The sequence below is a fragment of the Peromyscus leucopus genome, chromosome 5 (assembly GCF_004664715.2).
Source record: "Peromyscus leucopus breed LL Stock chromosome 5, UCI_PerLeu_2.1, whole genome shotgun sequence".
In the NCBI taxonomy this organism is placed as follows: Eukaryota; Metazoa; Chordata; class Mammalia; order Rodentia; family Cricetidae; genus Peromyscus; species Peromyscus leucopus.
Genome location: NC_051067.1, coordinates 74,141,374 through 74,166,607, shown reverse-complemented (window position 1 = coordinate 74,166,607; position 25,234 = coordinate 74,141,374). Strand labels below are relative to the sequence as shown.

General features: G+C 40.5%; 1 protein-coding gene across 1 annotated transcript in view; it reads right to left on the bottom strand.

The window, feature by feature from the left end:
• Positions 1–643: 643 nt before the first annotated feature.
• Gpr158 (G protein-coupled receptor 158) overlaps positions 644–25,234 on the bottom strand; it is a 360,681-nt gene continuing 336,090 nt past the window's right edge. The window contains exons 8-11 of the mRNA XM_028892013.2: positions 13,417–13,555; positions 7,974–8,079; positions 3,973–4,119; positions 644–3,193 (exon numbers count right to left, since the gene is read on the bottom strand). Coding sequence (XP_028747846.1) covers positions 1,712–3,193; positions 3,973–4,119; positions 7,974–8,079; positions 13,417–13,555 — 1,874 coding nt within the window. The 3' untranslated portion in view covers positions 644–1,711. The remainder of the gene's footprint in view (positions 3,194–3,972; positions 4,120–7,973; positions 8,080–13,416; positions 13,556–25,234) is intronic.

The following is a 25,234-nucleotide window of genomic DNA, read 5'->3' as shown; positions in this document are numbered from 1 at the left end:
TCCTTTGGCTGGAAATGTCTTGGCCAAATAAGCAGTTGTTCAGTCTTTGTGATGATGGGAGAAAGGCAAGCCTGGGCTTTGGCTTTGGATGATTCGTTTTTACATAAAATGTGACGGAACTTTGGAATCTCATTTCAAGATAACATCCTTAGTGCTAAATCAGCAACTCAGGATGTTCATGGTAGGAGATCAGTATGGAATACAGCAAGTTCTATAAGATGTGCTTCGAGGGTTTTGAACAAATCTTACGCTTGGCATTCTGAGCTAGGCGGCTTGCAATGATAGTTTACCGGACTTGTAAGTTCTGGTGCTGGGGAGGATGAAAAACCCATAACACCTTATGGGCTTTGAGTAAATCAGGTTATAAAATCTCTTTGGGATTTGAGCCCAGCAAGTTCTAAACCTAGGTAAAGCAATGAATAAAAGTTTATGAGAATAAATAGTTTAAGGTAATTTAAAATATCATATTTTCAGTATGCATAATAAAAATATATCCATACAATGATCTTGATGCTATCATTAATTTTTCTCTTTATAAAAATAATCCCTTGAAAGTGCTATTAGGAGCTACCTTTCTGTATTTGTTGTGAAAGGCAATTTCCTGGACCTGCAGTATGCTCTCATTCTCACAGCATTCCTAGAGTTTTCCTCTTCTGTTGGTAGTAACACACAGCACAGTTTCCTCACTCAGCTTCTTCCTTAGGAAATGGTAATATGAAATACTGAAAGAGTTCAAAAGGACAATGTATTGGGATAGTCTAGTGCTGACTGGGAACAAACAATGGATAAGTTGTCCTTAACTTACTGAGACATATGACTAAGCAGGACCACTTGATCTCCAAGACTAATAGAGCTTCAGAGTCCCTACAAGAAGTGCAGAACAAGAAACTCAACTTATATTAAAAAAAAAACTAAGACATTACAAAAACTATGATGGGAAATAATAGAGTCCAACTTCACACTATATAAACAACAGTCCAAACTAAAAGTTTACATCATAACAGTTACGGCTTCCTAAGCCAGAGAAAGCTTACTGTACTCCAAGAATCAACTACAGTTGATAGATAGCAGTTACTGGCTAGTTTGCAATGACAATTGAGTAGCTGTGGATTGCATAAATGTGTTGTGTCACATAATATCAAAGTTATTTGCAAAAATTATACAATCTGGAATGCTTGAATCTGAGACACAACAATGTACTGAAACATACATTTTAAGAAAATGAGAGCAATCATTTATATAAAAGGTATTGGGGTGCATTAAGTTAGCAGTGCTACCAAGGTTAAATAGGTAAAGTAGGTCTTTTCCATCGGCTACTTAGAATTCCAGTCACAGACATCCAAGCTTTCCCTGTCTCAAAATCCATGCCTTCATCTTCTGTGCCTCCTGGTTAATCTTGCTTAGGACCATCCATTTCCATGGGTAAAGACAGACAGGGCACTGTCCCTTAAACAAGTTGAAATGCCAAGCTTTCCCAGTGTTGCTCTGGGAATGACTTTCCATGGCTGAGCCTGACTTCCTCCTTGTGACGCACCGCTGTTTCCAGCCTTCTCCAGCACACGTCTTCACCTCACCACACACCGTGAGCTGTATTTCTCCACGCTGATAAAACTTTCTTGGTAAGTTTTGATTTTCAGATCTATTTTATATCACACTGGGGATTACTCTTTTTCTTCCCAAGGTGCTACACTTGGAAAGTGTCCCAGACCTCCTATTTCCGAGGCCCTGCTATCTTATTTGCATTTAAAGCAGAGGAGGTGGGTAAAGCTACACTTCTTTCAGCATTTGGCTGATCTAGGGTCTCAAACTCCCAAGGACACACTTCTGCTCGTGATGTTAATGGTTGGTGGGAGTTATTACTTGAGTTACAGGAGCCAGGAGTGATACCCACAGAGGAAGATGTCTGCTTCTCCTGGTCTCCCATTTGGTTGAGATTTTCATTCTCTACTTTTGATACCACGGCTTTGGGGGCCAGTTCTTCATATTGCCCAGCACACATATTGGTTGTGTAGAGCTGACCCCCATTCTCCTCTCTGACTCTCCCTGGGAGAATGGGGGTCTTAGAAATCAGATGATTCTCATCTTCCAAAAGGGACTGACCTTGGCTTTCCCAGGGGCACACCTCTGTTTTGTCTACACTCTTGTGATTGAGTTGGTGAAGACCTTCAGCTGCCTTAGGCTTCTGATGGGACTTCTCCTTCAAAGAAGAAGCTGGGTTTTGCTCCACTTCAGAAGCTGCAATTGATACGTGTTTTTGAGCTTTTGGTTCTGAAGGCACAGGACCAGGGGTCAGGTCATAAACCTCCCAAGGGCACACTTCTCCAATGTCAAAATTGTCCTTTATCTGGGTGGTACTGGGGCTCAGGTCAGAATTGGCAGTGGGGAGGTTGACCCTCTGCTGTTTCATAATCCCGGATTTCTGGGGCTTTCTTAGCTCCTCCAAATGATTGGAGTTTGGGAGGCCAGAATCTTTTGTGTCTGTATTATCCGGATTCGAGTACTTCCTGTTGGACGCTTTATCTTTCGGCAGAGGTTTCTGGGACTTAGATCGGTCTTCCGTACCCGAAGTCTGGGTTTTCCCAGCCAGCCCAAGCGTCTTCTCCTTGGCACTTGCAATGACACTAAGTGACTTCTGTAACATGGATGTGCGCGGGTGCCCAGGCTTCTTCTCTGAGCTGAGGTTGTGAGCACTAACTGACTTGCACACCAAAGGCACCGACTCTGTGGACTCTGCCTCGCTGTCTTCTTTGAGCTTTTGTGTCAGTTTTTTACTCGACAGAGACTCCAAGGTTGAATTTTCCGTGGCCTCCTCCTCCTGGCTCTCTGTGGGTAGGCTGCTGGACTCTTCGGTTTGCTCTCTCACGTGGTCATACGTGCTGTGGGATTTCTTGAGAGAGAAGACTCGATTTTTCAGGGACTCGTCCTTGTCCTTGGGTCTCCCTGTGTTCCCGGAGGACTCGGCGGGGTTCTTCCGGACAAGGCCTGTTCCCTTGGCTGCACCGTGGTCTGTGGCCTCTTTGTCCTCCTTAGAACACTGCCTGCTGACGGTCTCTGGGATCTCGGTGATCCGCCTCATGATGGACCGCCCTAAGCCTTTCTTGGAGCACCGCTTTTTCTGTAGGTGGGGGTTGTTGGTGATCATCTTCTTGCGCTTGTATATTTCTAACTGTGCATAGAGTTTTTTCAGCTCATCCTGCCGGGACAAGAGGACATTTAAAAAGGCACAGATTTAGAAGAGGAGGCCACAGAAAATACCTGACTGATTCTTATAAAAACAAGATTGAGCTTTCTCAGACAATTGTAATGAATGCATTCATCAATTTCTACTTGCTCTTAACTTTCTAATAATTTTGTGGATTTTTTTTCTTAAACAAACTTTGAACTTTAAGACACAAATTCTTAGGTTTTACTTTTGCTTCATGGAGCAAAGACTTGGAATTTTCAACTTGTTTGGCAAAGATTGGATCTGGACTATAACAAAACCCATCATCCTAAGAACTGCTGAACAGTAAGCTGTGGAGGGGGAGGGGCTTGGAAGCATTGTAGCTGTTGATACATCATGACTGACAAGAGATGGACCTGGCAACAGCAAAGTAGTCCCAAGCATCTACTTCCTTCAGAGGCTGATCCATTTTCACACATTATATTAAACAAGCCAGTCTCTCTGCTCACAGGCTCACAGGTGTATCTTACCTTGCTAAACGCATGGTATGCCAACATGCCGGTCAAGATTAGGAACTGTGACCAGCGCAAGTGTGAGAGCTGAGACAGCTTTGTGCAGCACAATTTTAGCATGACTCTACACTGTAGACTTACTTCGCGATGCCTTCAGTCCCACACATACATTCTCTTTTTCTTTGAAATAGACAAAACCACGAGTGCACATAGATGCTTCAATCCAAGCGTGCTTATCTGCATCACTGGCATAAACTGAATTAATGTGACACACATAAAAAGCCCCTTTGGCCTTACCCTGATGTCTTCTGGGTCTAGGCTGTGCTCACTCCAGGCTGAATTGATACTGCTGTTCAGGTAGGATCCAGAACGACCCATGTCCAGCTCATCTTCATAGGCTTCTGTCGCGATGTCATCACGGGGATTATTGCTTGAATGTGAAAACTGCAATAGATATTCAGCATGAGCCATAGCCGTCAGCCCATGGCTAGATAGAACAACATCTTCTAAGGGACTGACGCTAACCTAATTTCTTCATCTAGATGGATTCACCACTCAACGCTTAACAATTATTTGTGGCTGTGTTTGTGATTTGCATTCCCTGGAATGTGCTAGAGCTATTTGTGAGGCAACACCAACTCCGTTCACTCTTTCACTCCAACTTTATTTACCCTTGTTTCTTTGTTAGGACTCCAGTGTTAATTTTTGCTCATTTTCCATAATATATTTGCTTTTTGAAAAAGAAAATAAGTAGAAGAATCATAGGAAAGTCTCTTTAGGAGAAGCAATTTGATGTACTTGTATATGGATGAAAACTGTTTTGATATAATGTTATATAATACAATAATTTCTGCTTCAGATAATTAGCCCTAGAGACAGGGATGTGACTTTCCAGCTACTGAATGTGGCTTTAGGTAAAACCCAGTGGACAGGATATCTGATTCTAGTCACACCTTGGTCATCAGTGAGCTCTTTATAAGACATGGGACTCCTACAGAGCACAGTACTATCTTGCTTCACTCAGATGGTATTAAAATTAAAATGGAAAATTTAACTGATACTAGAAATTTCTCCTCAAGCACACCATTTTTAATCAAGCTCCCCCTTTATCCCATTTTGATTATTTTTATGTGATATTGTTTGGTTTTGTGACTTGTCTGCATTTTCCTTAGGTATTGAAGTCAGGAAGAGCGAGTTGGGTGAGTGATAGCAGGCGGGAAAGAGAGTCAGAACAATCTAGTCAAGTGTGTAGACAATGTCTTATGAAAATTGAGATAAAAGCTTAGAAAACATGGATTCTCTTGCCCTAAATTATCAATAGTTCAAACATTTCTTTAAAAATAATAGACCATGTAGAGACAGCTCCACCAGACTCAGACAACTGTTACCAACTGTGAAAATATTGTTGCAAAGGAAAGCAAAACTGAACTTGGGTGTGTGCACAATGAACTGTGTATTCAGTATCACTTGGGACTTTAATCTTGTCTAATTTTCAGAGTGTATTTATACTTAAAATTTAATAGATCATTTCTTTTATGATAGAAAGGTTTTTAAAGGCAGTTTTCATTAAACAACTAGCCTAGTCAACTGTGGTGGTTAGTTTTTAATGTCAACTTGCTACAACTTAGAATCACTCAAGAAAAGAGTCTCAGCTGAGTACTTTTCTTTATCGGGTTGTTTCCTGGGCATGGTCTCTATTTGGACTGTCTTGGTTGTTAGTTGATGGAGGAAGGCCTCTACTACTGCGGGTGTCACCATTCCCTAGGCTTTGGGGCCTGAACTATGTAAGATGAGACAATGCCAGGTGAAATGATTAAGCAGCATCAGTGCATCCATTTTTCTCTGCTCTTAGCTGTGGATGTGATGTGACTACTGACTTAAGTTCTTGCTGCAAATTCGCCTTGGTTGCCATGGACTATGACTTGGAATTGTAAGCCAAATGCACCCCTTCTTTCCTCAAGATGTTTTATCACAGCAAGAGTAATAAAACTAGAACACCAATTATCCATGTGTACACAACAACATGGGAAGCAGAAATATTCCACTTAACAATAATCTCTGTTTTGTAATTAGAACTTATTGAAAAACCATGGTGACTAAATCTTGCTTTTCCTTTTTCCCTGGGAGACCTGTAGGTACCACAGACTTAAAGATATGAGTGGTAAATATGGTAGTGTCCCACGTCTCACAAGGTTATACCACCTGGAGGGCACTTACGTGAACAGAATTGTTCTCAACCAAAATCTTTGACACAAGCATAAGTTTAAGAAAGAGTCAGGAATTGGGGTGATAACTAAACGGTAAATGTGTTTGGTTGGCATGCTCCAGGCAATGGGTTTGATCCCCAGCACCACAAAAATAAAACCCAAATGGGCATTTGTCAGATATTACACATTTCCTGCTTCATCATTTTTCCTTAGAGCTTTATCTAAAATGCTAGTTTAAATATTTATCTTACTCCCTTCCTTTTCCCTTGCCCCACTCCTAAGTACAGCTGCCAGATGTGGGGGGTGTACTGTGGGTAAATGAGAGTGTGCCTCTGTGTGCATGTGTTCACACATGCATGTGTGTGCATGTGGAGGCCAGAGCCATGTTGTCCACCTTATTTTTTAAGACCAGAGGCAGGCTGTTCACCTTATTTTTTTTTTTAAGATTTATTTATTTACTATGAATACAGCATGTATGACTGCAGGCCAGAAGAGGGCACCAGATCTCATTACAGGTGGTTGTGAGCCACCATGTGGTTGCTGGGAATTGAACTCAGGGCCTCTGGAAGAGCAGCCAGCGCTCTTAACCTCTGAGCCATCTCTCCAGCCCTCACCTTATTTTTCAAGACTAGGTTCTCACTTGCATAGAACTCTCTTAGCTGGCTAGGCTGTCCAGCTAGCAAGTCCCAGCAACCCATCTGTGTCTGACTCCTCAGCACTGGGATTATAACTGTATATCACTAATCTGGCTTTATATGTATATACATGGATTCTGGGGGTTTAACTTAAATTCTCATGGTTGCAAGGCAAGTACCTTACTGACTGATGATTTCCCCAGGCTGCATTAAATTTGTTTTTTGTTGACAAATAATATTCCATTATAAAGATATACCATGTTTTACTTATACATTTATCAGCTGATAAACATCTAGATTGTTATGAATAATGATGCTGTGAACATTCATGAACAAGGCTCTTGCATGAACATAGATTTAAATTCTCTTTGTAGTTCAGTAATAGTATATAGAAGGAACAGTCTAAGTATCCATTAATCTAATAAATATATAATTTGTATTACAAAATTTTAAAGAACTTGGATAAACTACAGTAACAAAGTAACCTCTGAAAACAGTGTGATCAGTTAACGTAACTCAGGGAGGCAGTACAACTAATATTTATTGTTTGTAATTGTTTGGTATTTTCAGTCAAGTTGAACCTAAAGGTTCAATGTGAGAAGTGAGATGAAGCCAAAAGTGAAAGACAAGAAATCACAGCTCTGAGTTTAGCTGCTGTAACACCATGTTTCTCCGTACACAACAGAACAGTTGTGATAATAACTATAATGCTGTAACTTGTATACTATCCTTTTAGCCCAAATTCCAATATCATCTTACATATTCTGAGTTTTACTTCCGAGGAAACTGAAACTCAGATCAGAGTCTTGGCTGATGTTACAGTTCACAGCTTGTTAAAGGTGAAGTCCACATCAGCTGGATCCTGGAATGCTTTTATCCACTTCCCCTTTTAAGCCTAGGCATATCTTAACTAGAATATATCACTATAGAGGTTCCTCTATACAAAATATCACACCCACTAATTTTATTTACACAAAAATTTTCTAAATTTTTGACACAAGATTCCTCTGAAGGTGAATACAGAGAAGTTCTTAGCAGGACAGCTCTTGAAAAATTCCTGCTTGGCAGGAGAGATTGCCCAGCCTTTAAGGGCTAGGCTCACAACCAGAAGTAAAACACCTTGCTGCTACTGCCAGCTTCAGCAAAAGTGACTTTGAATAAGTGGTAAAAATTGAGTGAAGTAGAAATAAAAATATTTGGAAAGGGACTAAAAGAGATAGTGGGTTCTGGTATAAATTAAGGTCCCTACATTTTATTTAAGATGTTTAATAATTTCCCAAAGAAACAGACGCCCACTTTCTTGAGGAGGAATGTTAGAGACAACTCTGGGAGCATCAAGCAAATCCCCACACTCCCTTTGTGACAGATACTTTTATGATACTTTTAAGAGAAGAAAAGACTCCACGCGCCTTCAGACAGTTGCCTGGCAAGAACAAACGCAATGCTAGAGGAATACCTTTGGAATCAAAAGCAGCCCGATGGTGACTGTCACAGTCAAGTGAGTATGTGCAAAATAGAGCATGAGCATCCAGTCAGGCTGAAGTCTCGGGGCGAGCACAAATCTGAAAGGAGAGTTCTCCATGTTAGCAGTCAAGGTAGAGATTTCTGCTTCAGAATCTAGCATGTTTGGAAACATTTCCTCTCAATGTACTTAGAAAAACATATGCTGCTTCTATAGCATATATTTTCCTCACAGAAAAATAAAGGCATACATGACTTTTAAGTTGACAGAACTATAAAGTTATTATTTAAGGTTGTAGGTCAGGAAAATTTAGTTGCATGTCATGTCTGAATAGATTCTTGTAACATTCTTTATTATAAAAACATCAACTGAAGTGAAGGAGGGAAGCAGTAGGTAATTATTTACTTGTCTTTGTGAATAGTCTCAAAAACTTTAAACAGTGATAGGTGGATTTGCTAATACTTTTTGAGATGCCTTCTTATTTATTTTCTCTCTTTTTCTGTGGTGCTGGGGGTCTTCCATGCTGTATAAATACTTTTTACCTCTGAGAAGCACACTCAGAAAGAGGAACCTTTTCAAATAAAGCTTTAGTGTGTCTCAAAATTATTCAATTGTCTTAAATAATTTACAACATAATATTTAGAATAATCTCCAATTGAGTTTTTCATAAAGCTCTTCTTTAAGCTAGCAAGGAGGATTTAATACTAGTCTGCTTTAGAATTCCTGTCAATCCACAGGTGCATGCACAAACAGAACTCTGTTTAAGGGGACTCATCCCATGCCCAAACCAAGGGCTGTTCTTATATAAAGGTTTTATTGTAATTATAATCCCCCTTTTAACTTTCCTCATACACTGTATATTCCCCAATTCTCAATATGCTATTTTACTGCTTTAGAAATTGAAGAATGAGGATTTCATTCCAATGTCATATAACATAAAATCTGAAAAGCTAACATACTAATAAATTATATTATTAAGATTTATTTTATTGTTAAGTGTGTGTGTGTGTGTGTATGTGTGTGTGTGTGTGTGTGTGTGTGAGAGAGAGAGAGAGAGAGAGAGAGAGAGAGAGAGAGAGAGAGAGAGAGTATGTGAGTATGGGCATATGTGTGCAAGAATGTATAGAGGCCAGAAGAGTGCACTGGATTCCCCTAGAGCTGGAATTATAGGGCAGTTGTGAATTACTCAGTGCAGATGCTGGGAACAGAGTCCTGCTCCTCAGGAAGAAGAGCAAGTGCTCTTAACTACTGAGACATCTCTTCCCAAGGGTTTACATTCTAATTACAAAGCAAACATATTAATGGCTGAACGTGACTAAACTAATTTTAAAATCTGCAAGGTACCACATTCATTACAATTTTGCTATGTAAATTAATATTACTAATACTTAAAGCAAAAGTGTCTCCAAGGGTATTGTTTCCTCGTTTCCCTCCTCCCTCCTTTTAGAACATCAGGCTAAAAAAGAAGCTCATGATCATCCAAAATGGAAGGCTATTTCCCTATGCTTCTGGAGATATGAAAAACCAAACTCATCGCATACATGAACATGCAGAACATTGATGTCAGCCCACATGTCACATGACTGTTCTAGACTGCCACCTTCTCTAATTCCTTTGGAGAAAAGCGGCCTTCCCTAGGTCTTAAATGTATTTAGCAGGTACTTTATTCAAGGGCACTATAAACTTTTGACATGATCTGTTTCCTGGAGTCATGTGAAATTTTCTTTAATCATTGTAATGGGACTGCCATACTAAGCAACAGATAACAGTCTCTGAATCATGTATGACACATTTTCATGCCCAACATACATGTATACATATGAATGATATGTCCTAGAAAAATGATATGAACCCAGGTATTTAGTGGCCATTTCAAATACTGGCACAGAAAGGCGCATGAGTGGAAATGGATCTGTGTCTGTAAGCATCCTCTTGTAGTGGAAATCCTGTCTTCTAGCCGACACAAGTAAGTGCTTTACATAGCAAGCTTCCTCTTATATCTAGAAGAAGTAGTGGTTCCCCACACTTTAAGTGAAAATGGTGATGACCTTCCAAAAAATTACTTTGAAATAATACTGACATTAATTACATTCAATTTAATCAGCCTTAAATTACTGCCAGGTTGTAGCTCTGGCTGGAAGTATCTTGAGAAAAGCAATTTTGTGGTTGTTTTGAAGCTTAAATTTTAAAACAGTATTTTAGCTTTGCAAAAATAGATCTTAAATTTAGGAACATAGCAATATTTGAAACTGTATGTTTAAAAATAAAGCAAACAAACAAACAAACAAAAACCTTGTAGACTCCTGAAGGATTTCTCTAGGCTAGCTCTGAAATGGAAGGATTAGAACAGGCTGGGAGAAAGGTCTTTGCACATCACCCCTTCAGATTCAGTTCTTTGATACTGGTTTTTTTTTGTGTAATCACCCAATTTTGTAAAAATGAAAGTAAATATATGTATGATAAATTTTCATACACATATGTTATATACCCATATATAAAATGTCACACTTGAAGCAGACAAGCAAGAATACGTGTGTCATACTGATAGCATGTCTCTCCTACTACCAGAACCTTAGTCAACAGTATTTCATTCAAGAAAACAAGGACTAAAATGGATCTTGTTGATTTAAAATTATTGTTATTGCTTCTTCTCCTGGGGCTTTATAAGCATCAGAATTACTGATTCCATGTATAATGAAGGCCTTGGAAAGACTTGATTTTAAATTATTATTTCTATTCCTTTCCTCCCCACATGCTCTAAATCAGTGTTCTATAGACCTACTGTGTGAAATTACAATTTCCCTCATTTGTCCTTTCTGGTTATATGGATTCCAAAATTTAAAATGTATCAAATACACACACATACATAAAAATACCTAAAGCGTTAACAGTGCTTATCTTTAGCAGTATGAATGAGGGGCTTACTTGTTTCTTAACTGTTTTATAATTTTTCTTTAATGACTATATATTGCCTTATTACTAAAATACCTTTATAATTTTATCTAAGAAACAGTTTAGTTGTCTGTTGGTGAAAGGACCTAAGCTAGTTTCAATTTCCAAATCCACTAAAAATCATATTTAGTATGGGGCCAAACAGAGGACATCTAAAGCAGATAGGTACATTCATGCAACTTCTTTGAACTTTTTTAATTTTAACAATTTGTTTCTATGGAAGCTGGCAGTTTATTGTAAGGCAATAAGCTTTTCTCACTCCTTAGTTCCATTGTGATAACAGCGGGCAGTAAACCACTCATGAGGGCTCCTTGTAGACTTTTTACCGTGTGGGTTGTGAACAGAACATTTGACTTGCAATTGGTTACAGAGAAGCAAGCTTGTTAAATCTTAAAACTTACACTCTTGACATTCTGGAGACTGCTAACAAAAGGTGACTTCACTTGGAAAGTAATCTTTAGCTTTACTCTATTGGGACCATGACAAGGTCTTCTGTCTTTTCCCACATTCTGGACCCAGGGCATTCTTTCTCAGATCTGGATACTCTAGTCTGAGTAGATTTAAGAAGTCTTCCTCCCTTGGCTTACTTTTAATCTCACACTCTATTATTCTTCTCACATTTCCAATGCTTTTTAATATTCTTCTCTTCTTTTATTTCTCTATCTCTTGAGCTGCAGCAAGACAAAGCTGGGCCAGTTCCCCAACTCCTGACCTGATTGGGTTTCCAGGGCTACTCAACTGGATAACCTCCTTTTTGTTTAAAAGTTTAAGCACTGCATCTGCCTGGAGTTCCAACTGCTTTCTGGCATCATCCGTTTCCAAAGGTAAAAGTTAGTATTTTCTGGGAGATGTTGCCGAATATTATTTTAAGGTGTGTTACTTTTGTTTATGTTCTATTTGTTTAACTCTGAACCTGTGTTACTTTGCTTTTCTGGTCTAATAAAGAACTGAACGGCCAATAGCAAGGCAGGAGAAAGGATAGGCGGGGCTGGCAGGCAGAGAGAATAAATAGAAGGAGAAATCTGGGAAAAGGGAGAAGAAAGAGATGGAGGAGAAAGGAAGTAGCAGTCAGAGAAGGAGGAGGTCACTAGGGGCCAGCCACCCAGCTACACAGCAAGTCACAGAGTAAGAAAGAGTAAGATTCACAGAAGAGAACAGGAAGAGTCCAGAGGCAAAGGTAGATAGGATAATTTAAGATAAGGGAAGCTGGCTAGAAACCAAGCCAAGCTAAGGCTGGGTATTAATAAGTTAGAATAAGTTTCCTTGTGTAATTTATTTGGAAGCTGGGTGGCAGGCCCCCTAAAAGGGCAGAAACAAACCACAACCGAGAGACAACCACATAGAGAAACTTACACACATCCCCCAGTCTTCTGTTCCACTCAAACTCCAGGGAAGTATGAATGAACCCTAACCCCTTCATCAGGGCAAAGATATTCAACTTTTCTAATTGCAGTCCTAAATGTAATGTTCTCTTAGCATATTTCAAGCAATTGTATGACATTTTTTGTTTTCATTAAAATGCTAGGATTCCTTTTGTTGTCTGCCCCCTGAGATTTTCATTTCATTTTGTATTGTGATGCATGAGAAAGGCCTCGAAAGTCAGATCCACATTGTTTCATCTGGCTACTCTTCCTCCTTCCTCCTCTTCTGCGGGAGAGATACATGAGACAAGCACAGAACAATGGCTAGTTGATAGATTCTCTGCTCAGAGATCATGTTTAAAACAAGAGAGTGCCGGAAGTCTGAGCACTAAGAGTTTGGAAGTCTAGGCCAGCACATTTAATATGAATAAAAAAGGATGAGTTCCCTACAGCTGTTTCATCACATATATGTGTGTTGTTTACATCTTAGTAACTCAGTATGTCATATAAATAATATCCCATGGTAGCTTGTAAGTAGGTTTACATAATATAATAATATGGAGCTAATCCTCAAAATAAATGAAGTCAAGAAGGAAGAAAACTCATCTGAAGGGCTAAGAGCAGCTAAATTCATCTGCTATTTCTGCAACAAATTAGGTATTCATAAACCATTATCCTTCTTAAATGTTTCAATTACTCATCTCTTCCAGCTTAGCTATGTAAATTAAACTGCAAAACACCCCCAAAACACCACAGTGTTTTACTACCTCCAAGGATCATGTACTGGCTGGTTTTGTGTGTCAGCTTGACACAAGCTAGAGTCATCAGAAGAAGGAGCCTCAATTGAAGAAATTCTTCAGTGAGATCCAGCTGTAAGGCATCTTCTCATTTAGTGATCAATGGAGGAGGGCCTAGCCCATGATGGGGGGTGTGTGTGCCATGCCCGGGCTGGCAGTTCTGGGTTCCATAAGAAGTGGGGCTGAGCAAGCCATGGGAAACCTGACTTCCTTAGGTGATGAACAGCAATGTTGAAGTGTAAGCCAACTAAACCCTCTCCTTCCCAACTTGCTTTTCGGTCCTGGCGCTTCGTTGCAGCAACAGAAACCCTAAGACAGACCACTTACCTAATTGTATGGAATATAGCCGTGATAATGAGCTCATTGTGAACCGCCACAGCCATGTAGCGAGGCTCGTGGAAGGCGGATGGGACTGTCCGCACCGCGTAGCAGAGATAAACACCCCACAAGAGGAATACAAATTCAGCTGTGAGAGGAACAAGCAAACAATTCCCCGTTAGTTTCATAGGTTAAAAAAAATATAAAATTTAACTTCTTTAACATGCTTTTTATTATAGAAACATAATCTTAGACGCCTGCGAAGTTCCATTCCCTTAAAGATACAGATGCCATATATTGAATTTTTAAAATTTCTTCAGCGTACCTACTTTTTTCAAAGGTATCCTCTGCTGTTGCCATTGTTTATAACACAATTGATATTCTCACTGTTTTGCTAATATGTGGCCTTTTCCCTCTACAATGACTATGAAATGATTTTCCCAATTCTCCATCCAAATGTATGGTGTTCATACAGAGCCTGGGTCCTCACAAAGTACCAAGACAAGAAGCCTACACAGCTTCTGGAAATGGAAGTTCCTGCTGCACCAAGCCCAACTCAGAGTAAAAATAGCCACTGTCAGAACTGTGGGAGCACAGGTTGTTAAACACTCCGTGGCATATTTTACAAATGAAACATTGTTTCTTCACACATGACAGAAATCCTATCTTTTGTGGGCAGAGTATGGCAAGACTCATAAAATCTGCAATCACCTTGTTGGATCTTTGTTCCCAGGAAAGCCAAGCATAATATATCAGCTAAGAGTGCCTAAGTCTGAGTCCGGTTCTCCCTAACGCTGCATAGCCTCAGGCTGGGTGCTCTGAAGACAGTTTCTTCACCTGGAAAATGAGGCTCACAAAAGTGCACACTTGGGAGATTACTTGCTAACGAGATGAGCTAGCTATACAAAGCACTGAACATGGTTTCTGACTCAACTTTTTCTTAATACTGAGACTCTCATTTGTCGGTTTTTCAACCTGATTACTGCTCCTTTGTGTTGTTGTTGTTGTTTATTTGTTTGTTTAGTTTGGTTTGGTTTTGATACAGGATCTTGCCTTCAGCCCAAATCCAGGGATTTCAGACAGAGGACACCACGGCCTATTGGAGCACTGCAATTCGAAGCCACTTTGACTAATTCACTTCATCTCTCTTAGTAACATGACCTTGCTGGAAAATAGCATCTACCTGCTAAGAGCAATCACTCTCCTGTGGAGACACCCTGCATGCTGGGTCACCCAGATGTAACCTTGCACCTGAAATGCTGGTCTCTATTCAGAGCACTGATTGTCCGTCCACAAGCCAAGCTGTTCTCTCTGCCAACACTTCAGCTTATTTCTAGCAGAATTTAAACATTAGACAGTGCTCCAATTACTGGAAATCCTTTAAATAAACCAAGCTGCCAGGAGCTATGCTTAAAACCCGGACATGGACAAAAGCCAAAGAAAGAAAATAAACCTCACTTCAAACCCTCAGTGAGATTTAAGGTAAATCCGAACTATTCAGCTTGCTGGTGCTGGCTGTATGTGTGAACGCCATCCCCAGCCATTACCAGGTGTAGTGCTGGAAATCAGACCATCTTCATAGGCCATTTCCTTTTCCAACTTCCATAGCATCACATGACCTTTGTCACTGAGTTGGAACTCTCAGAGTCCCTTACAGTCTACATATTAAGTATTCACATGTGTTCAAGGCTCTGAACGCTCACTGCTGGAGCCTCCATCACTGCCTGCTGGCTGAGCCCATAAACTCACTCACCTTAACAATGGCAGGCAAGCTAGTCTAAAAAGCCATTTTGATTAAACCAGAATTTAACCTAAATTTACCTAAATCTCTGCCAATGATTTTGGGTTAAGCTATTCACATCTCTACTGAAAGATTTATTCAAGTCCTTGAAACACCAGAAATTATTCCTGCCCCCAAAGGGAGATTCCAAGGTCTTCCTGCAGGGCAAACACGTTCTTGATTTCAAGATGTCCTTGCTGCCCACTTTCGTGTTAGGTACCCACACTGCTTCATGTTCTGGTTTTTTGTCTATTTACATCTTGGACTCTTAACTCCTTGCCTGGTCTCTGAAGAGCCATTTATTTGATACCCATCAATTACATTTCTGTTCAGAAATCTTGAGTGGTTCACTATTGGGCAACCTATCAGGAAGCTCATCCTTGAAGGAAACTGTTTCTCCCTCTCTGAATGGCCATTGACTGTGGCTTTTCTACTGGTAGGGCCTGGAAGTTTGCATCTCTTTATGTTGGCATATCAACTGGTCTGGTCTTGTGGCAGCAACCGTATTGCTGAGCATTCATGGATGCAAAATCAGATCCTCTTTCAGAGCAGTCACACTGGTCCTCTAGCTCTTACCACCTTCCTGCCTACCCTTCCATGATGTTCCCCGAACCTTTGCTTTTATTTATTTTTTATTTGTTTGTTTTTCAAGACAGGGTTTCTCTGTGTAGTTTTGGTGCCTTTCCTGGAACTCACTTTGTAGCCCAGGCTGGCCTGGAACTCACTGAGGCCCACCTGCCTCTGCCTCCCGAGTGCTGGGATTAAAGGCGTGCGCCACCACCGCCCGGCTGTTCCCTGAGCCTTTGATGTAGGGGTTGTGTTACCAATGCCTCATTTGGAGATGGGCGTGACAGTCACTCACTCCCCTACTTAACATTCTTAAATACTTTTAAAATGTCCAGTTCAAGTTCTCTCCCTGTCACTAAGCCTCCTGAAATTACACTAAATTGTCTTTCCATTAATACTTAATAATTTTATTTTTCATTTTTTATTTTTTTGGTTTTTCGAGACAAGGTTTCTCTGTGTAGAATACTTAATAATTTTAATATAGAGAATCATGTCACACAATTTATAACCGGTACAAAATTGTTCATGGAATTGTCAGTCAACTTCCTTCCCTAGCCTTCCCCAACTTAACTTCAGGGAAATAACCGTCTCCCATCCCCACCCCCACCCCAGTCCTAGGGATGGACCTTGAAACCCCACATGTGTCCTGAAAGCACTCTACCTTGGAGCGGCATCTCCAACCCTCTTCTTAGTTTTCTATTTTGATACCAAGTCTCACTAAGTCGGCCATGATAGCTTTGATTACGATGTAACCTCAGCATGCTTTAAACTTGCAATCCTCTTGCCTTGGAGTCCTAAGCGGCTGGACGTTCAGGCCTACACCACCAGGCACAGCTAAGGCCCTTGCCTTCCTATGCTGGTTCTTTACCCCGCCTCCCACTCCCCCTTGGAACGGTAGCAGCAGCCCGGAGCCCACACACATGAGACTCAGTAGAATTTGTTGAACCGCGAGACTATAAACGCTGTCAGCTTCATTAGAGATGTAATGTTCTGTTACCTGCCACTCCATCTAACACTGCTGGGGTCTGCTGAGGAAATGAGCAGGAGGTCTAGACTGGAGCCCCTGCTGCGCTGTTGGTCTGTTCGCGCACACATCCCATCAGAAGCAAACAGAAACTCAGGGGCTCTCCACCAACCGAGTCATTCACAATCCAGTGTCACCTGACCAACCAGGTGATTGGATGGAGACGCGGGCCTCCCTCTGGACACGCTGCAAATAAGGCAGGCATCTGGTAGAGCCCTGGAAGAGGGTTTTGTTTTTGTTTGTTTTTCCTTCTCTTCCCCCTCTCCCTCCTCCTCTTTCCCTCCTCCCACCTCCTCTTCCCCCTCTCCATCCTTCTCTACTTCCTCCTCTTTGTCTGCCCATAACACTTCTGTTCTGGTTCCTCTAGTGAAGCCCATAACCCTCTTCCTTTGCGTTGCTTCCTGATTCACGAACCTTCTTTCTTTGCTCAGGCAATCCCTGTTGAATCTGATTTCGCCTCACCTTTTCTTTAACTGGCCTGTAAATAATCAGCATCCTTATTAACAATAGTGACGCCTCCTTATCAATACATACAACACATGTACGATTGTGTTTGGAACAAAGGAGTGTGAGATGCAAAAATACTTACTGCACACCTGTAGCACACAGAAAATACTGTGCTGCGGTTGAAGGATTCCCATGTAGCTAGCTGCCTGATAAAGTAGCATTTGCTACCACTCACTGAGGTGTTTTTATATATCACCATATTGAAGATCTTAAAGGTAGTCATCAGTTTAATTAGGATGCCACCATGGAGAATTATATTTAAAAACATAAAGACAAAATAAGATTTCTCATAATAGCTAAGCTAAACATTAAAATCATTTCATTAGCAGTATCAAACAATACACTCTCACTTAAAAACAATTTATTATTCAAAGTACCAATTAAACTAAATGTGATATATAAGAGTTGTGCTTAGACAAAAAAAAATCAGTTTCATATAATTAACTTCAGACTAACACTGCAATTAGTAGAGAAAATATGCAGATGTTACTGAATTCTGCAGATATTACGTGGGAGTTGAAATATGTGTTGGGCTTCTGCTTTCAAAAATAGTTTCTTGTGTTAAATGATGTCTACAGGAGGAAGGAGTGTGGTTAAAAACGGAATTGCCTTTATATTTAAATATCTAAATATGGTTCAAAGAAAACTGAGGTGTTTTATTTTCAGTATATGAGGGATAACAATATTAAAGTACCATGGTCCTTTAAAAATTAATACATCGGAATGAAAATTATTCCACGCTGCTTTTTCAAAAGGCTAGGGAAAACAGAGAACAATTCATATCAGTTCTGTGACACCAAAGATGTCCCAGCCTTGTGATCTGAGGATCCCCACCAGGGCTAAAAGGATAACAGCTTCAAAGTAGAAACACCACTCAAACTGCGACGCCTCTTAGCCAAGCTGGGGAGGCCTCTGTGTTAACAGATGCTGCCTCTGTTGGCTACATCAAGTCATTTCAAATAGGAGAGATAAATCCATAATTAATAAAACATCCAGGTTTTGTTTCCCGAGCGTTTCTTTTAATACACTCTTTTCTCTCGAAGTCTGATTCACTTAGAATAATTTATGATCAAAGTAGAAAGCATTTATGACTTTACCAGGAGGAACCCAGAGTGGACAGCTCAGAGGTCATTGTTAAGTACAAAATCAAATGGTATCAGCCATTCTTGAGATTAAGGCTGGGGAGATGCCTCATTGGTTAAAGCACTTGCCACACAAGCAAGCAGGTACGTGTTTGGATCCCAAAGCCAATTTAAATGTCCGGTAGGTGTGTGTGTGTGTGTGTGTGTGTGTGTGTGTGTGTGTGTGTGTGTGTGTAGGTCAGCCTGTAATTTTAGCCTGGAAATGAAGGCAGAGACAAGAGATCCCCATCTCTGGAGCAAACTGACTCTGTGTTTGACTGAGAGACCCTGTCTCAATGATTAAGATAGACATACACTGAAGGGATATTCTGTACATCAACCTTGGGCCTCTGCAAGCATGCACACACATACACAGACATTTTTACTCTCTCTCTCTCTCTCTCTCTCTCTCTCTCTCTCTCTCTCTCTCTCTCTCTCTCTCTGTCTCTCTCTCCTTCTCACATATACACGATACTCATACTCATGAGATAGAAAAAAAATTCTTGAGATTGTTTGAAATTCCAGAATTATGGGGTTCAAACAAGCACAAGAAACCTGTATTTCAGGTGCTTGTCTGCCCTCCTTTGATTAAAATATGAGGTCACATGGGTGAAAAGATGAATGTGGCTGCTCAGACACATTTTTAAAGTCAGAAGTGCCTGCATGTGACCTTGCAGTAAGGGAGACTTTCTGCATGGCTGTGTGGCAGGGAAGTGATGCATGGAGGGTCCTGACCTGAGTTTATAAAGCTTTATTCAGAGAAGCACCCAGAAGCAGGTAAATATTGCAATACATTTCACAGCTGGACCAAGGAGACTAGAATGTTTCAGACTCTGGAAGCAAAGAACTGCATGCCTCAGCAGAACTGTAAGACTTGCCTGCGGTCATCCCACCTCATCCCCGTGCACTCAGTGAGCCAGAGGGCAGTTGGGCAGTGCTCTCCAGATTATATTCCAGACCCAGATTTCCTTTTGCTCTGCTATTAATGGAGGAATACTCAAAGCTCTCAAAATGAATCTACCAGGCAACAATCACTTGTATATTAAAAAAGTTATTATGTTCATTAAAGTTGAACTGTGGTAATCAGAGTCCTACTCAGAAGGACATTCATGCCCTCCATTGATCTAATTTCATACCCTACATCTGTTGAGTATGCCAAGCATTGTGCTAAATAAATGTTATACATTAACATTTATAATAATAAAGCTTTTGGAAGCTTTATTAGTATAACAGTGGCTCCTAAAGAAGTCTGGAGGAGAATTTCTGAATGTCAACTTTCAAGCTTGGGTCCAAAAAAATTGATGGGAGTGATAAGGAATAATATGGCTATCCACACCAACACTAACAGGTTATATGGCTATCCACACCAACATTATCAGTCTGTGGCTATCCACACCAACATAAACAATCTATGTACCTAGCCATACAACACTAACAGGTCAATGGCTCTCCATACTAACAGATCATACAGCTACCCATACAACACTAACAGGTCAATGGCTATCCACAGCAATACTAACAAGCCATATAACTGTGCACATGAACACTGACAGATCATGTGGTGATTTGACTGTATAGTTCTCTTACTCATCCATTGCTAGGCAGCTCTCTGAATAGTCAAATGTAATCACCTTGACTTCTACTTATTGCTTCCCTTTTTATATCTCTAGAACCTGGATCAATTTTTTTTTTTCCAAACGACCTCTTGTATCTTCAGTGAAAAAAAACTAAAAGTGAATTTCCCCCTATTTTTGACATACACCTTTACAAATTTCAGAGATTCACAGGAGGCAGCAGAGCCCTAAGAGAATCCTGAGGCCCCTGAGCCTAGGACACATATCAGACATCATGACACAGAATGAGTTGAGAGACTTTTGAGGCATAAGTTTGGGATTAGTACAGTGAGCTGTGTCTTCCAGAATGTTTTATTTCTTACATTCTGTGGTATACTTAAGCATTATTATTCTCGTATGGTCTCATGTTAAAATCTTTGTCCTTAGCTCATGGAATCTTTAAGAACTGGGTTTTGGTTGAGCCAGGTGGTGGTGGTGCACACCTTTAATCCAAGCACTTGGGAAGCAAAGATAGTCGGATCTCTGTGAATTTGAGGTCAGCCTGGGCTACATAGTGAGATCCAGGTCAGGCACCAAAACTACACAGAGAAACCCTGTCTCGAAAAACAAAAAACAAACAAACAACAACAACAACAACAAAGAACTGGGTTTGGGGGAAGGACCTACTCATTAGGCATAAGCCCCAGAAAAAGACCCTGCTCTCTTTCTTTTGCTTTCTAGCTGCATGAGGTGAGTAACTTCTCCCTCTGTGGGCTCCCATCATAATGTACTTCCTCTCTACAGACCCAAAAGTAATGGGCCATCTGATCTTGGACACAAATTTCCAAATCATGGAGCCAAAACATACCACCCCTTCTTCCTCCTTCATTTGTTGAAACCTAGTCCCCCTACAGAGTCAAGCTAACTCACTATGTCACCCAAACTGACCTGGGATTTTCAGTCCTCTTGCCTTGGCCTTCCAAGTGCTGGATTGCAGTTATGAGCCACCACATCTGGCTGACCTTTTCTTTATCCTTTGTGTTGCAATACACTGTCTTGTGTAGTTTGTTGTGCAACAAAGATCTAACAAGAGCTGAAATGTCTTAGAAGAAATGGTGGTCATCATTGCTTTCTTAATTCTCCATGTCCCTCAAGTCCTGTTCCAAGGCTGTATCTTCCATTATGGTACCAGTGTGTGTGTGTGTGTGTGTGTGTGTTTATGTATGTTGGCATGCTTGTATGTTAGAAGGCCAGATGGCAACATTGAGTCTCACTGGTAGGGAACCTGCCAAGTAGGCTAGGTTGCTAGTCAGTGGACCCCCAGGACTCTCCTGTCTCTGCCTTCTCGGCACTGGGATTACAGCACGTGCCACCATGCCTGGCTTTTTTATGTGGACTCTGAGTGTGGAACCCAGGGCCTCATGCTTGCACAACAAGCATCTGACCATCTGAACTATCTCCCCAGTTTCCATAACTCAGCCTCTCTAACCTCCAAAATTGAAGCAGCAATACTTTTTCTCACTTTATGTTCTCGATACTATATAATTGACGGCTGCTCAAAGAAGTGGAAGGGGGTTCATAAGAGGTGATAAACAGGAGTTAAAACCCTGCTTCAATTGTTCTGAAAACACATGAGCAGCTTTTGAAAAGGTAGCCATAGTTTTCAGTGGAGTGTAAAGTAGGACAAACTTTTATCTTCGACTGAAAATGGAAACCACATTTTAAAAGCTGAAACAAGCAATGAAGCATGGATTAAGGCATATGGTGTATTAGAATAAGAGAAAATTTATAGACAGAACCTAATTCAAAAATATTGCTCTGAGTCAGATGAGAGGAAGCTTAACCCACTTTCTTCAATGCTCATTCAATGCACTTCTTTAATATCTCACCTATCAGAATGACACCCAGTCTTCTAGGATAATTGTTGAAATCCTCAGAAACAATTGCTGCGTCGGAATTTCACTCTATAGTTCAATTAAAGAGTTATTGTATTTTTTCTCAACCCCTTCTAAAACATTTGCATAGGACTAATTAAATTAAATTAAATTAGAACACATTGTCTGTTTCACAAATTTAAAATATACCAGGAAGGAGGAGAGCAAAAAGAGCATGTCAACAAAGGAAAGGAAAGTAAAGATCTTCTTTCCTGTCATGAGAAGATACCGTGTGGTGTTCTGGACAGAAAGGAGGCTGCTCAGTGTCAGAATTCATTGAAAGAGTCATACTTAATTCCCCACTGGAATGTGAATTCAGGCATATTACACCTATTTACTTATGAAATAGTAAACACTCTCTCTCTCTCTCTCTCTCTCTCTCTCTCTCTCTCTCTCTCTCTCTCTCTCTCTCTCTCTCTCCTCTCTTCTCTCATGTACTCACACCCTCATCCTTTCCATCCATGCATGTGTGTGTGTGTGTGTGTGTCTGTCTGTCTGTCTGGTGGCAGTGAGTGGAGGTCAGAAGTTAACATTGGGTGTCTTCTTTAATCACTTCCCACCTTATCTTTAAAGATAAGGACTGTGGAGTTCTGTGGAGTTCACCGACTCAGCTACAAGCACCAGGGATCCTTCTGTCTCCAGCTCCCCTGCACCAGGATTAGAAGCACAGCTGCACCCAGACTGTCACACGGGTATCGGGAACATGGACTCAGATTCTCATGCTTGTACAACAAGCACTTTATTGAGTGAGCTCAGTAACTCGATGCCTTTTAAACGTGGTGAATTAAAATTCATAGCAAGAGATGCCAAGCTCCAAAGCCTTTCCAGAGCCAGGACACATGCCAGGTGTTGGTGGACTTACTCTCTAATGGGTCCTTGTCTGGGATAGTTATTATTTCATATGGCTACTACCAAAAAGACTTGTGCATTAGTGATACAGACAGGTGGAACAATGTAGGAGAACAGAAGAGGAAGTAAAGCCTGTGTAGGCTTTCCCTATCTGCTCTTGTGCTAGATAAGGAAAGGCAGAAAAATATTTCTCAACTATGTCACTTTGTACCACATTTGACTTGCATAACCTAAATTCTGGCAGAAACTGAAGAAATGGTTCAGTGCTTGCCCAAGTCTGCACTGAAGTCTGGTGTGTGTGTATATAATCACGAACTAGAATGCATAAACACCCATGATAATACCACCAATCAACTGGTTTCTTTTCTCTTCTTTCTTTCTTTCTTTCTTTCTTTCTTTCTTTCTTTCTTTCTTTCTTTCTTTCTTTCTTTCTTTCTTTTTTGTTTGCACCAAAGAATAAAGTACATCACCAGACCATCTTGGCTATTTTCATGCTCCAGTGTAGAGGCTCTACAGTGAAGGACCTGGCCTGGAGTAGCTAAATCTAACTACAAAGACTGTGGGGTTGGTGAGATATGATCAAGTTTAATTCAGACCTGGGAAGTCAACTCTTTTCCCATCTTAAGTTTTACCAATTAGGTAGGAAGTTCACGGAATGGAGTTGTGATTTCTCAGAATGGCAAATCTTAATGCCATTGTGAAAAGCACTGCCAATGATGGGCAGCTGACTTCCCACTGCAGCAGTTACATTCAGAAGGAAACACATGACTAGAAACTTTTTCTTCAATGAGTCTAACTGGGTTTTCATTTAGTTGAATTTTTCTCATTAACTTTAGAGAATACTTCCCAGTTTCAAACTCTTTCTTCAGAGCTCTTAAAAGACAGTGAAACAATTGAAATTTTCATCAGAAGTAAATAAATTCTCCACATCTTTAATATTTATAATTATACCATTTAATGCTTTTTAAGATTATAATTTTTATTTGCCATGCCAATCTGTACCAGCTTTTTATGTGGACTACTGGAGAAGTCAGATGTGACCAAGTCTTGTAAATATGGCCATGGCTGCCAGGTGTGTTGGGACATTCCTGTAATCCCACCCTGGGAAGGTAGAGGGACGAGGATGAGGAGTCCAGATCTAGCCTCAGTTAGCACTTATGGGGCTAGCCTATTCTCCATGAGACCCTGCACAAAGGTATAATAGAAATGAACCAAAGTAAAAGGCTGGAGAGTACCAAATTAGTTTCGAAGCCTCAAAAATGTATTCTAAAATTTGAGCATGTATGTTTATATTTAAAATGAATTGAGAACAGTTGTGTAATTTCTGGATTTTTTAGTTTTAGCAAGTTCCTTCTGCCTAATCTAATCTTGGCCACAGAAACTACAATGAGAGAAAGAGAGGTGGGCTTGTTTTTTCATTCTTCCCGCAAATATTTATCAAGAGTCTGCACGTGGCAGCTGGCTTGTTGACTGTCGGGGAAACAGTGTGAACCACACAGCCGTACAGCAGTGGCACTGTGGATCAAGTGGCTATCAGAGAAGGGAAAAGTGAGGAAGGGGTGGAAGGACACGCTCTTCCACTTCTAATAATGTACAGAGAGTGTTTAAATGTATGCCAGAAAGTTTAAAGTGGTGAGTAATATCATAATCAGCTTAAGTACTTCAGAATATTATAGATAGAATCCTCAGAGGCATGGAAACTTAGAGGAATTATATTCTGCTCTCAAAAAATCCCAGTGGGCTCAGACTTCCTTGCTTTACATGTTCTGTTCTCTAGAATTACCCAGAATTACTGTAGAAATCACTCTTTGCACATTTTCTTTTGCTAGGGGGATATTTGTTACTTAATGTTTTTTCCCCTCCCTGAGGATGAAGAGCATAGTAATCAAACAGTTGTATATTCCTTAATCATGAGAATATGCTCAGAAAATTATGCATAAAATAGTTTTGTCATTGTGTGTACATCACAAAGTACACTTATATCAGCCATTCAGTGTGTGTGAAGTACGTGAATGAATGTGAGGAATATGAGCTGCTGTCCTACCAACACAGCATCGTGTTTTATAGTAAGGCTTTTCTAGGCAGGAGTACCCTCTAAAACAGTGGGTGTGAACTGTGAGTCACAACCCTTTGAGGGTCACATATAAGATACCTTGCATATCAGATATTTATATTATGATTCATAACAGTAGCAAAACTAGAGTCATGAAGTGGCAATGAAAATGATTTTGTGATTGTGAGGTCACCACAACATGAGGAACTGTATGAAGGGGTGGCAGCATTAGGAAGATTGAGAACCACTGCCCTAACAATAATGATGGATGGTGGAGCACAGTATGTAAGTATGTAATGCAGCCTCTTCTGTCATATCAGGTGGTATGCACTACACTGCTGAACTTTCATACAAGTACTATGTTCATTCACAGCAGCACCACCAAAACACACTGATCAAGGCATTATATGGTGACATAACAATGGCCATGCCACCACTG